The sequence below is a fragment of the Mobula hypostoma genome, chromosome 15 (assembly GCF_963921235.1).
Source record: "Mobula hypostoma chromosome 15, sMobHyp1.1, whole genome shotgun sequence".
Lineage (NCBI taxonomy): Eukaryota > Metazoa > Chordata > Chondrichthyes > Myliobatiformes > Myliobatidae > Mobula > Mobula hypostoma.
The window spans coordinates 40804962-40818941 of NC_086111.1; the positions used below are offsets into that span (position 1 = coordinate 40804962).

The window sequence follows — 13980 nt, forward strand, 5'->3', positions numbered from 1 at the left end:
CGCATTCCTGACCAGCTGAAATCGATGCAGAAGAATTGCACCATTTTCCTTCCCCACCAATCTAATTAGTTAATTATAGTAAATGTTTTATCTCTTGTCTGCCACTAACTTCCCCTTTCTCTGTCAGGTTCCTGTTATTCCGTTGCCTTTCAATCTTCCTTCAGTTAGTTCTGCATTTGGTTTTGATTCCTCATATGCCAGTTGTATAGCATTCCTGTATTATCCTGTTCCTTAAAAACAAATGGAGGGTACTATGGCTTATCAGTACGCCTGTCTCTTGCACAAGGGATCTATTTGATTCATCCCCGTTTGCAATTAGGTTAAAGACTTGTATCAATATAACTGAATTAATCTGAGGTAATTTTTTCATATTTGAGCAAACATTATAGTGAAATGAGGAATTTTACTGAGATTATTGGGTTGACTAGTTTTGGAGGAAGAATTCAGGGGAGCAGAAGGGACCAGTTTTTTTTTGATCACTTGTCGTGTTTGTTGGATTCCATGCTAGATTTGAGTTTTTGATGCTGAAAAGACTTGAACTGCACTTCCTAGCATTTGCTGTAATTCAACAAACTAGATATGCCATCTATTCAGCAGTCTGATTAACTTGACAATTTTTTTTTGCTAGCAGCATAATGTCTACAGATGCTTTATTTACCTCATCTTTCCTGCAGAGGGCATAGTATTAGATGGTGATGATCCAGAACATATTCAGTGGGTTTTCCTGAAATCACTTGAAAGAGCTGCTCAGTTCAACATTACAGGTGTCACATACAGACTTACACAAGGCAAGTCCCATAAAGTATGGATATGAAATTTTGCACATTTGCATTGGGGTAAATTAAATGTAAATTAACTAAACTTCTCTTATTACAGGTGTTGTCAAGAGAATTATCCCTGCAGTAGCATCAACAAATGCTGTAATTGCAGGTACTGTTAGTGGTTCAACAATGTTTTCTGAATGCCAGTAAATGTTTGTACAAACTTTGAGTGTTAGGTTTCAAATAGAGATAGCAGGAAAGTAAAGTATCTCACTTGCTACAAATTTTAGTTGCAGATACTTTTAAAGGGCACACACTTATTTTTGGAGCATCAGGAATCTGGTTATTTATAATCAGAGCATTTTTTAATCTTGTGGATTTACAATTAACTATTGTCTTATTCCTAGTCCCGACTGTTGCCTCAGAATGAACTGATGTTAATCCAGTTTTTTAACTATTGCATTGCCCATGAGAGAATGCAAACCTTCTGATCCAAGGTGACTAAACATGGATGGTATTTACTCATTTTCCATTTCTACTTAAGTTTAATCATTTTGTGTTTTTTGTGCTTAAATTATTCTGATACAAGACTGATCATTTTCCTATTTAACATCATTTTGGTCACCAACTTGCAAAATGTATCCTGTAGCTTGAGTTTAATTGAATTTATAATCCTTAATCCTATAATTCAGTTTAGTAATTTTATCAAACATCGGCTAGATTCATACTGAGGATTTAAATGCTGTTGAAATCAACTACTGTTAGTTGTATTCCATATTTCCAAACATCTGTTTGCAAAGTTTCCAGCAAACTATTTCCCTTAAGTTAAGAACAAAAAAAAAGAAGACTGTAGATGTTGAAAATATGAAATAGAGATAGAATGTAGAAATACTTGGCAAGTCTGTATAATGGGAGAGAAATAAATTAAAGCTTACAAGGCATTGTTTAAGCTGTATTTCTCAATTGTCAGTATTACAATAAATATTCAGACACTTCCATTATTCATCCTACTATCTCGTGTTTATGGCTTAGACTGCTGGTGCAGTGGTTAATTTCTGTTCAGTTGCTAAATGCGAGTTACTGCATGAAGAAATGTTTGATTTTCAGTCATTTTATTTATGAAGGTGAAGTATTTACACTTTATTGTATAGTAGTTCAGTTCAATATTGAATATTCATGGGATGTTCCAAATAGTGTGCTTTATTAGCTGTGGAATTTATCAACATAGAATTTGAGTGCAGAAATTCAGCATTCCAAAGTGAGTTGGTCATACATCCCTACAAAATATCTGCTTGTGTTTCTTACATTCCTTGAACAATGTTCCATTCCCTTTCTAGTATAAAGTTTTTTTTTGTCCTTTAATAATTGTTTATTCTTTGTAAAAACTTTGGAATATCTGAATCGCTGCAATACAAGAAGAAAACAACAGAGGGCAACAGTTAACTTGCTAATGCATTAAACCTTGAAATAAATCACTCATTAGTTTGTTCATGTGTATGATGAGTGATACTTTAGACACTAATTCCTTTCATACTGGCATGTCATTATGTAAGTCCTGTTGAAATATATTTGGTATCCAAAAGTTTTTAAAAAGACTTAGTTTCTTCATAATTGTAAAATTGCTGAGCTAAAAAAGGAAGATGAATATTTCACAAATGTTCATCACCTGTTTCATTCAGTAAAGGCTAGCAGGAAGTGATGGGGAAGCTGCTTTTTAGCATATTTTGCTAATTGTTCACTCTTTTAAAATTTTTTTTATTATTATTATCCAAAATTAACAAGAGTACATTGAAGTAGGCAACACCTGCAGTGTCTCAAGGAAAAAAAAACATTGTTTTAAAGGTTGAAAAAATTTTGGTGACAAAAAAAAGAGAAAAGAAAAAACCCCTACTAAAGCAAAGAAAAGTGAGGGGGGGGCGGGGGGGGGAACCATTAGGCTTTCAACCCCGGAGCCATGCATCATACAAAAAAGCTTCTAAAGATAAACATCAAACCACCAGCAAGAAAAAAAATGTACCAAAAATTTACAATTAGATCATGGAGGAAATCTTCAATTAACTCAAGTGATAGTAACGAGCAAATGAACACCATCTTTTCTCAAAATCAAACATAGGTTCCAAGGTTTGACTTCTAATTTTCTCCAAACTAAGACATGGCATCACTTGAGAAAACCATTGTGACAAAATGGGAGCCGACAACATTGTTTACTATCTTAATCATAAAAACAATATGGTAGAATTTATTGACCTATGTGGTTATACAGAAATAGTGATTTCGATTTTTTTTTTCTTCCTTCTTAGCTGTATGTGCGACGGAAGTCTTCAAAATTGCTTCAAGGTGAATTTTAATTTTAAAACAATTGATAATCGTTTCATAATTTGGTTTGATATATAATAAAGGTTTAAATTACACCGGATTTGTATTTTCAGTGCATATATTCCTCTGAATAACTACTTGGTCTTCAATGACGTTGATGGGCTTTACACATACACATTTGAAGCAGAGCGGAAGGTGAGTCCCTGTTACTTAAAAATAATAGAGCAGACATGTAACAGTTGATGGATCTGATATTGAACCTCTGTTTTATCAGTTTGTAATGTCAATGCTACATAGTTTACTGTGTGAATAATGAGCAACAAAATAAATACAACTGGAAATATTTTTGTACAGTGAATTTCTCTGCCTCAAATCTATCAGAACTGTTGGGGACCTAGTTACATGATTCAAGAAATGATGGAGATGGTTGGTTTCTACTCAACAGCATAGTCAATCTAAGATGGAAACTTGGCATGTGGTTCTTCAAGGAAATTGGAATGTATTGCTCAAGTGCTGAATGCCAAACCTTTTACAGTTTACCCATGCATCATTGCCCCCAAATCAGGTTTAATATTATTTGCATATGTCATAAAGTTTGTTTTGTGGCTGCAGTACATTGCAATACAGAATAAAAACTAAAGATTGCAATAGAAGCGTGTATAATTTTTTTAAAGTAGTGCAAGAAGAGAGCAAAAAGAATAGTGTTCATTCACAAATCTGATGGCAGAGGGGAAGAAGCTGTTCTTCTGTGGTTGCTGTTTTTTTTTCAAAATTTTCAGTTTGGATAATTTGAATGAAATGACTTAAAATTACAATCTATTAAATAGTGCCAATTTAATCAGACTTTTTGTCTCAACCTTTCAACTATCTGGAGACCTAAGACTATTACCAGGAAAACACAAACTTCTGATTTTTTTTTCGTCTTCTCTGGTTTTAATTTAAAGGAAAATTGTCCAGCCTGCAGCCAGGTTCCTCAGGATTTACAGTTTTCGCCATCTGCAAAACTTCAAGAACTGCTTGATTACTTAACTCAAAATGCTTCATTGTAAGTGCCTTTATTCTCTTTAAATATTTGCGTGTTTATTGTATGTTGAAACTTTTTCTATATTGATAACTGCTATCAAAAACTTTGGATGGGAAGCTATTAGTATGTTTGTGTGCATTTACAGAAGTACAAAGTAAATTTTACTTATCCCACCATATCCTACCGATTTTTTTTCCCCCCCCCCCCCCACCCGGTGGACATTCACAGAAAATAGAAACCTAAGGGAATCAATGAAAAAAGTCACATGACGGATGGGCAAACAACCAATGTACAAACAATGACAGTGCAAAAGTGAGAAGAAACCTAAATAAATAAATAAGCAAGCAATAAATAGTTATAGAGTCCTTGCATCTGAGTCCATAGGTTGCGGAATCAGTTCAGTGCTGGAGTGAGTGAGGTTATCCCTTCTGGTTCAAGAGCCGAATGACTGAGGAGTAATAAATGCTGCTGAACCTGGTGGTATGGGACTTGAGTTTCCTGTACCTGCTTCCTGCTGGCAGTAGTGAGAAGAAGGCGTGGCCTGGAATGTGGGGGCCCTTGATGGATGCTGCTTTCCTATGATAGCACTCTTTCTTTGATGGTGAGGAGGGCTTTGCCTGTGATGGACTGGGCTATCACTACTTTTTGAAGTGTTTTCTTTCCATTCAAGGGCATTGGTGTTCCCATACCAAGCCATGATGCAACCCATCAGTACAGTTTCCATTGTGCGTCAAACTTTTAGATGGCATACTAGTCTGCAAACTTATAAGAAGGTAGAGGTGTTGCCATGCCTTTTTTATAATGAGTTACATACTGGACCCAGAACAGACCCTCTAAAATGATAATGCCAACAAATTTAAAGTTGCTAACTCTGTCCACCTCTGATGGACCTCTGGTTTCCTCCTCTAGTCAATAATCAGCTCTTTGGTTTTGCTGTTATTGAGTGAGATGGTTGTTGTGACACCACTCAGCCAGGTTTTCAATCTCCCTCCTATATGCTGACTTGGCTCACAACAGTGATGTCGTAAGCTAACTTTAAAATGGCATTGGAGCTGTACTTAACCTCACAGCTATAAGTATAAAATGAGTAGAACAGGGGGCTAAGCACAAGCTTTGTGGTAGACCTGTGCTGATGGAGATATTGTTGCCATTCCAAACTGATTGCAGTCTACCAGTGAGGAAATTGAGGATCCTGTTACAAAAGGAGGTATTGAGGCCGAGATCTTGAAGCTTATTAATTGAGGCCTCATCGCCAGTCTCAAGGCACTTCAACACAGTGGATGTAAGTACTACTGAACGATTGTCATTGAAGCAGGTTACCACGTTCTTCTTGGGCACCAGTTTAATTGATGCCTGCTTAAAGCAGGTGAGTACCTGAGACTGCTGAAGCAAGGGGTTAAAGATATCAGTGAACACATCAGCCGGTTGAATAGCACAGGTCTTTAATGCTCAGCCATTTACTCCGTCTGGGCTGGCTGCTGGCTGCTTTCTGTGAGTTCACCCTCCTGAAGGACACTCTTCATGTCGGCCTTGGAGATGGAAATCACAGGATTGTTGGGGGCTGTGGGAGTTTGTGAAGGCACCTTCATGTTTTGGTGGTCAAAGGGAGCATAAAAGGAGAGCTCACCTGAGAGTGAAGCTTTTTTGTCCCCTATGTTGCATGGTTTCACTTTGTAAGAGCAGATGGCATTCAAGCCATGCCACAGCTGTTGACCGTTCTTCAGTGATTCAGGTTTGGTCTGGATTTGCCACTTTGCATGTGAGGTGACTTTCTGGAGATCGTACCTGGACCTCTTGTATTTTACTTGGTAGCCTGACTTGAACTTCACTGACCTGGCCCTCAGCATTTAGGTTAAAGATGTCTGCTTGTGAAAGATGCAAGGTTAAGATGAGAAACACTGGACTTGTGGGGCTAGCAGGTGGGGAAAGAGTAAGGGTGGCTGAAGAAAAGCAGAAGATATTTGTCATAATATATTTGACCTGTCAAAAGGTCAACTGTACTCTTTTCCACAGGTGCTGCCTGACCTGCTGAATTCCTCCAGCATTTTGTGTGTCTGCAGATTTTCTCTTGTTTGTCGTTATATATAATGGATTTACTATCGGGAAGCAATTTTCTAATGTACTATCGTACTCTAATGTGGATGTCACATAGGTGATCCAGAGCATCATTGTTGAGTTGGTATGACACAATAGATTACACTTCTTCTCCTGAAGGACAATGTTCTTAACAATAAACTTAACCATAAAGGGTCATTCTTTAATTTGATGGTTGATGCAATTCTTTGAAATTTTCTTACACCAGGAGTTAAAAGTAAAATTCTCAAAATGAGTCCAGAATTAAATGGATTAAGCCCTTTTCACAATGAAGAGGGTGTGAAGGCTTGTTGATAAATAAACAGTAATTTGTTTGTCTTAACCAGGCAAATGAAGTCCCCAGCTATTACTGCAACTTTGGATGGAAAAAATAAAACACTTTATTTACAGGTATGTATTAATTCATGCCCAAACAACGAAAGTATGAGTATCATAGTATTCTATTAGAAGCTAATGTCATGTTTGTTTTTTATAGACAGTATCATCAATTGAAGAAAGAACACGACCAAATCTATCAAAAACACTAAAAGGTTAGTACAAGATGTATATCTGATAGTCCTGCTGTTTACAGTACATTGCTTCCACAAGGCTGAGCTGGCTCCAGTTTGTCTTCTGGCATTCAGCAAGTAAACATTGAGAGCCAGTTCATTCAAGTCTTGGATGAGTTGATAAATCAGTACTGGAGAGCATTTTTGAGGGCTGGAGGCTAGGAGCCAATTAACTGAATCTAACTGCTCAGCTGACTAAATTTTACATTTTTCTGCCTGGTTGAAGTTTTGTTGGAAGAAAGTGCTTTAATAGAAACAGTGGAAAGGTGAAAGTTGAGGTTTAGCTGGATGGGCAGCAGTATTCCTGTGGAAGCCGACAGTTTGTGTCACACACACAAAATGCTGGAGGAGCTCAGGCCAGGCAGCGTCTATGGGGAAAAAAGTACAGCTGACGCTTGGGCCAAGACCCTTCGGTAGACCTAAAGTGTTGACTATACTTTTTTTTCCCCCAAAGATGCTGCCTGCCTGGCCTGCTGAGTTTCCCCCAGCATTTTGTGTGTGTGTGTGTGTTGCTCAGGTTTCCAGCATCTGCAGATTTCTCTTGTTTGTGATTAGTTTTCCATTGTGATGGAGGGGCAGGACAGCTTGCAGGTAGATGAAAGTGGTATTGGACAAGGATAGATCTTTACAGTTGGGAGCTGTCCTGCATCAGCGACAGAACCAAGCTTGGAATGATTTAAGTATGATACCAGTAGAAAAGATGGGAATGAACGTGGAAGGCACATTCAAGGACTTCTGGTAGGAAAAGAGTTTCAAAATGTAGTGGTAGTTTGCAAGGATAGTCTACTCTTTTTTTGGAAAGATTTGAGGGCAGTATGTTAAGTAAGAAAGTTCTGTGCCTGAGAAAAGCATTCAGAATGTAATTTCTTAATTGCTGGCCTTGAAAATGCTGGGTCTCAGCACTAGCATTAGTCCCACTCATCCACTTGTTTCCCTGTTACCAATTCTCACTGTCGTGCATTCACCGTCTACTGATTCTCCTCTCGGCCACCTACACCTACAGTATCCAATTAAACATGCCAACACAGCTCTCTAGTATGAGCAGCATTGTACAACAACACTAGGGAGCACCAACTGCTGTAGGAGGCAGGAAAGGAAGTTTCTTGGCCTATAGGTTAATGAAAAGGGTCAAGAGAGCTGGCAATGGGTATCAGTACAATGATATAATTTGAAAATTTAGTGGATTTCCCCTTTCAAGTCCTAATAAAGACTAATTTATTTTAGTTAATGGATCTGTTAATAGTTATTTGGAGTAACCTTTACAGCCACAGACTATGAGATCAATGTGTTTGCAGACATTGCACAATGGAGCTGATTTGAGGGTTAATGGAGGGAGTATTGAATAATCTCAAAAGAACACTTGCCACTTTTGGTTATTATTCTCACTTGAAGAATACAGCATTAACTAAGCTGAATTTTATTTTCCAGAGCTTGGCCTTACGAATGGACAAGAGCTGGCAGTGGCTGATGTAACCACACCCCAAACAGTGCTGTTCAAACTCCATTTTACACCTTGACTTTTTTTTTGCAAACTTTGAATAGTTCAATTGTACAGAAGTTCATTTTGGAAAGTTATTTGTTTTTCTTCAGTGTACCTTGTCATTCTGGAATGGACTTGGATTTGAGTTTGAATATATTCACTAGTATCACATCAGACCCATAAATGAAAGTTTAATTTGTGTATAGTTTAAATGTGACAAAATATGAATTGTCAATTTAAAGTTATTGTAATGACATTGAGTGTAGAGACTGACTCTTGTTCTTTTTCACTTCACATAGAATAGCCCCAAAGTATTGTTTCAATTTTATATTAAGAAAATGAGGGATAAATTTTGTTTAAAAATGTGTACAGCTTTTTGTCAATTTTTCAGAATTTCTTTTTTGTAGTTTAGGTTTTGTACATATTTATTGACATGGGGTGTTAATCAAAGTACTCAGTAAGCCACTTAAACGTTGTCCCTAATTAATTATTTTAAAGTAATATCTAATTGGCCTACGAATAAACATGAAGTTCAGGATAAAGTCATAGGCCAATTAAGTTCCACTTTTGGTTTCTATGTGCTTTTAAAAGATGTTCGATAATTGATGGATTGTGGCTTTAGTAAAATTCCAAACCATAAGCTGTTAAAACAAATGTTTTTAAAGTTTAAAAAATGTAAATTATCTTTCATCCTGCTACACTCAAAGTTTGTGAATTTCTCTAATAAAGTAAATACTCTTAGGGTTGTAAACTAGAGTCTGCATTAAATGTGTAAATTCTGAAAGATACCTAAAATATTCTCATTTGTAATATGTTTGAACAATGCTTTAAAAAGATGAGATGGGTTTATTCATCATGAAGCTCTGGTGTATCCAAAGTCTTTGAGACATTTTTCACATAGCAGCAAGTCTGAAATACTGGTGGGTAGGATATAATAGTGTGATATTTTTGCTGAGTTTGTGGTTCTTTGAGTGTGGACTCAAACTAATAAAATAGATTGAACTGTTAAAAAACGTACTGGTGCACAGGCATGTGGAGCCAAGATGCATGACAGAAGGAGGAAGCTGAACATTGCAAGTGACCGCCTGGCTCATAGAAATAAAGAAAGGGTACAGCATAGAATGAAACATAAAAGATTTTTTAAATGACATCTGTTGAGACCTGAATGAGAGTGTTGTGCTGAATGTTGGACACCTCTTGTAGTAAAATTTTTTAAAGTTCCAACTTGAAAATATTTATTGTAATTGTATATAAGTTGGGCAGTGGTGAATATCAAGTTGTGACACTGGAAAGCATCTTATTAAAAATATTTTGGTCAATGTTCAAAGGTTTTCCTTGCAAAACATGTATGGTGCCAGTATTCTGTTGTGATTACTTCTGCTAAAGTATGGCTTCACAGGCATGAACAAAATTTTAATTCATGTGCATTCTGTATTGCCTGCCTAATTAAGTGCTGGCTGGCTTGTTGATTGTGGGAGGATATGTTATTGATTGACCACTGGAAATTTCCCCTGGTGTTAGAGTGGTGGGAACGTAGGGAGAATTGATTACAGAGAAAGGTAGTGGAGGAATAGTGAACCAACATAGGCTTAATTGGAAATAAATGAATAGACCTGTATTGAATTGATGTGCATGCATACACTGGGGGAGACTGGGTAGCAATCAAAACTTGGAGATGTTCCCAATTTTACTTTCCCCATCTCTGTTGGCCCAGTGACGTTGAGTTACTGCAGTGACTTCCTTCCCACTCTGACTAGAGTTGCACAGTGTTTTTCGTCGGACATTGTTATTTTTCATCTAATGATTACCTTTTGAAACAATTGGGTTTTTTTTTACAAGTCTACATTGTTTCAGTCTCGCAATATTTTAATACAACTATGGCATTGCTTTTAGGTCAGCTGTATTGCATGTAGCGGTAAATTGCCAGAAGGAAGTTATTGAACCAGATGTGCTTTTGCAACATTTCATTATTATTCTTATTGGTTGCAACAGGAAAGGTGCCATTTGACCTGCTGTTGACCAATTGTGTTTCAACCACTAGTCTAATCTGAAAGTCCTACAACCAGTTCTCTCAGATTTCTCTTCAGATGCCTACTCGGGGCCCCCTTTCAAGACTCTGCTATTGAATTTGTTTCTATTTACACCCACTAATGCTTGCTTCTGCCAAAATTTGGCTATTGACAGTCATTTTAATATTTTGTCTGAATTGTTGATCCTTCCGCTTATAATTCTTTGTGTGAAAAGTCAAGATTTTGTTACATGCACAAATACGTGTATACACGGATACAATGGAGAACTTACGATGGCAGCAGAAAGAGCACAGTTTTTACAAGAACTCAATTAGAACAAAAATTTTAGTGCAAATTGATCAAAATGATTTTAAATACATCAGTGATGCAGGAATCTTGGGTCCCACGCTGTCATGTTTGGGAGCACTTGTTGCTCTGCAGCCACGGAGCTTCACTTGCCACAGCCACAACTCACGTTCTGTGTGGTATTTGTTTACATTTTATTATTTGTACGATTTGTCCTCTTGCACGGTGGGTGTTCTGTCGATCTTTATGTTTCATTTTCTGGGGGTGCCTGCAAGAAAACAGATCTCAAGACAGCGGTATGGTGTATATATCAATCATAAATTTACTTTGAGATTTTGGTCTGATCCCTTCAAAGCTCCCTCTCTGTTTATTGGAGAATAACCCCAGCATCTCTGCCCTCCCTGCAATTGAAGTCCTTTGTCACTGGGTGAACATCACGTTTTCCATGTCCCTGCGCTCTCAGCTCTACAGGCATTTCCAACCAGGGTCTACCCTTGCCCTTCAAAGGAATTCTCCCTTTTTCAAATGATGCCCTTTATTTTTACCTCTTATTCACCCTGTCAAAAAGTAGTGCTGCAATTTACATTAAATGTCAGCTGCCACTTATTTTCCCATTCAACCAGACTGTCTTTTTCTCTGTGAAATCCTCAGAATTACGCTACCATCCTTGAAGTTCACTTGGTTTTCAAATTCTGATGTTTGCAATTCTGAAATTGATCTCTGTATACACTAATGACTTGAACAGGAATGCAAACAAAAACTCATTTTTTTGTTTTCAAACAGTTCATAAAAACGTGTTTAAATTACTAAATTCTTGTTGCTAATGTGTGCTCAAGGCAAATCTAATTTGTTTTGAAATGTGATCACATGCTAATAGTAAAAACTATGTATACTTGTTAACCTACTTTGACTTACTTTAAAATCTTCACGTGAGGTGCAAAATGCCCACGTTTAAAGCAGCTATATAACCAACACACACAAAATGCTGCAGGAACTAGGCAGCCAGGCAGCATCTCTGGAAAAGAGAAACATTTCGGGCGGAGTCCCTTCAGAGCTGGAGGACAAAAAAGGAAGAAAAGTCAGTGTAAGAAGGTGGGGGGAGGGGGTAAGATGTAGGTGATAGGTGAAACCAGGAGGGGTGAAGTAAAGAGCTGGGACGGCGATTGGTGAAAAAGATGATAGGCTGGAGAAGGAGGAAGTGGATAGGAGAGGACAGATTTTCATGGAAGAAAGAGAAGGGGGAGGAGCACCAGAGGGAGGTGATGGGTAGGTAAGGAGACAAGGTGAGAGGGGAAGGGGGAAGTGGAAAGGTGATGTGGGGGTGGGGGGGGGGGTTTCCATTATCGGAAGTTAGAGAAATCGATGTTCACGCTAACAACAGGAATTCTGCAGATGCTGGAAATTCATGCAAGCAGCACACATCAAAGTTGCTTGGTGAACGCAGCACGCCAGGCAGCATCTCTAGTAAGAGGTACAGTCGACGTTTCAGGCCGAGACCAAAATGAGCTTTGGTGAAAGTAATGCAGAAACATTTAGAACTGAAACCATCGTTGATTGCAGAACACGTGTTTTTTAAACAAGTGGAATCAAAGGGTGGGGAGTCTATTTCAGCTTTCGTGACTGAATTGAAGGGATTGTTTGAGCATTGTCAGTTCAGTGATGGGCTTCATGATGCACCGATAGATTGTTTAGTTTGGGGAATCTTACAAGAAAGCATTCAAAAACGGCTCCGAACTGAAGCACAACTTATATTTAAAAAAGAAATTGAAATCGCTTCTTCAATGGAAACAGCAGCCAGGGAGCCAATTGAGTTGCAGGCAGGAATGAAAGTGAGTGAGAACAAAACTGCAATGTTAAAATAAAAACCTGCCTAGCAGAACCAATTGTGAACCAAAGCTCCCAATTTGTCTGGACAAAGATCATCCACAATAATCTCCAGTCATCTTCCACTGGCATGCCTCCCTTTGAATGCCGGAACAGATTCCAGCCATCACTCTTCCCCGACCAAGGGACTGACATTGGAGTTCCTGCTGCTGAGCAGTTGGTCGAATGTTGCAAACACAAGTGGAGACGGCCAGGACACACTCACACTCAGAAACCGTATGCCCAGCAGGCTGATCGGCTTTGCCAACAGGCGAGGCCCCTCTCATGCCAAGGAAGAAAGTCTGGCTGGCATCTAGAGATCTCCCTTTGAAAGCCGCAAGTTGGCTCAGTGCTACGTGAGACCAGTTGTAGTAGATAAGGCTATCAAGAGCTTCTTATAGACTGCAGCTACCATCATATTTGAAGATTCAGCCGGTGATCCATGCTTTGCAGCTCAAGCTCTGCTTACTCCAGTCACCACCACACCCTTCAATATTTCATTGCCATTTGTATAATTGTCAGAGTACTGTATATATTATTTTCGGCAGTCGACGAAGTGCACTAACTCTGGTTTTAATTGAGTTTGCGGCTGAAAAGGCCTACACGGCGCCCTATCACGTGACACCAAATGATCACATGACACACACACACACAACGAAAAATAATACTTTTGATAAAATGCCGATGATAGTCGGCACAGGAAATCCACAAGCTCATGAAGTCCTCTCCCGCAGCGGCTTTTGAATGAAGAATGATGGAGTAACAGCGGAAAAGACATTACAAGCTCAGGGAGACAAAGCGAGTAGTGACACTTGAGGACTGGAAATCACAATTACACGGAAAAACCGAACAGGGAAAAAGCAAAGGAGTGAGAATATTAAATAGTCCTCGGCCACCCGCAATATTCTGAGAGTGGAGTTTCTGTTTGATCTATCTTTCGAAACAGAGTGAAGTCTCCGCAGAGACTGTCAAAAATTGCCAATGCCGACTATATTTCAAGTCGTCATAGCGGGGTATTGGGAAAAGTTTTCAATAAGCAATAATCGCGCCTCGGGTAAACCTCATCGGCTACGATACTGCCACTGCGCAAAGCTACCCATCACCTTTCCCGGAGATACCATCTATCTGCCTCCCGCCACTCACAGTTGTAATGACTGTCGATCAACTCTGCTAAAACTTTTTTTTTGTTGTTAGTAAGATTATAGATCATTTCTGAAGCCTCCAATCATGTTAGGTTCCTCATGAAATTAAGAAAAAAATCGTTTCTATTAAAAATTCGCATAGGAGATAAAGGATTATGGGATGGTGATATGTTAATCATTCAGCAGCATCGAGTCAGAATTAACGTGAGAGCTGTAAATTCGGCTGCTCCGCTCGCAGGGCAGACAGTTGTTTTCCGATTCCGGATTGCATTTTGTTTTGTTTCTGTTTCGTGGTTTCAACATCCGCTCTTCTTTCTATTTTCTATGGTTAAAATATTAAACCCCCTCCTGTGATGGGAGGAAAGTCTTGCTAATAATGTGTTCAGTCCTGTTGGAATGTTGTATGTTTTTATGAGATCGCCTATCATTCTGCTAAA

General features: G+C 38.5%; 1 protein-coding gene, 1 long non-coding RNA gene and 1 other non-coding gene across 5 annotated transcripts in view; 1 reads left to right on the plus strand and 2 right to left on the minus strand.

Annotated features, from left to right (window-relative positions):
* The window catches only part of uba3 (ubiquitin-like modifier activating enzyme 3), a 37929-nt gene extending 28400 nt beyond the window's left edge, over nt 1–9529 (plus strand). For all 3 annotated transcript variants that reach the window (XM_063067937.1, XM_063067939.1, XM_063067938.1), the window contains 8 exons: nt 675–788; nt 877–930; nt 3062–3098; nt 3191–3272; nt 4022–4122; nt 6522–6585; nt 6671–6725; nt 8172–9529. In XM_063067937.1, coding sequence (XP_062924007.1) covers nt 675–788; nt 877–930; nt 3062–3098; nt 3191–3272; nt 4022–4122; nt 6522–6585; nt 6671–6725; nt 8172–8260 — 596 coding nt within the window. In that variant the 3' untranslated portion in view covers nt 8261–9529. The remainder of the gene's footprint in view (nt 1–674; nt 789–876; nt 931–3061; nt 3099–3190; nt 3273–4021; nt 4123–6521; nt 6586–6670; nt 6726–8171) is intronic.
* Nucleotides 9530–9697: 168 nt separating this feature from the next.
* On the minus strand, nt 9698–12992 carry LOC134356795 (uncharacterized). Its single transcript, XR_010020431.1, has 3 exons — nt 12814–12992; nt 11454–11592; nt 9698–10806 (listed from the first exon to the last, which is right to left on the minus strand). It is a non-coding gene; the product is annotated as an uncharacterized LOC134356795 (long non-coding RNA).
* A 362-nt stretch (nt 12993–13354) lies between these two features.
* On the minus strand, nt 13355–13495 carry LOC134357174 (U4 spliceosomal RNA). Its single transcript, XR_010020532.1, has one exon. It is a non-coding gene; the product is annotated as a U4 spliceosomal RNA (small nuclear RNA).
* Nucleotides 13496–13980: the final 485 nt, after the last annotated feature.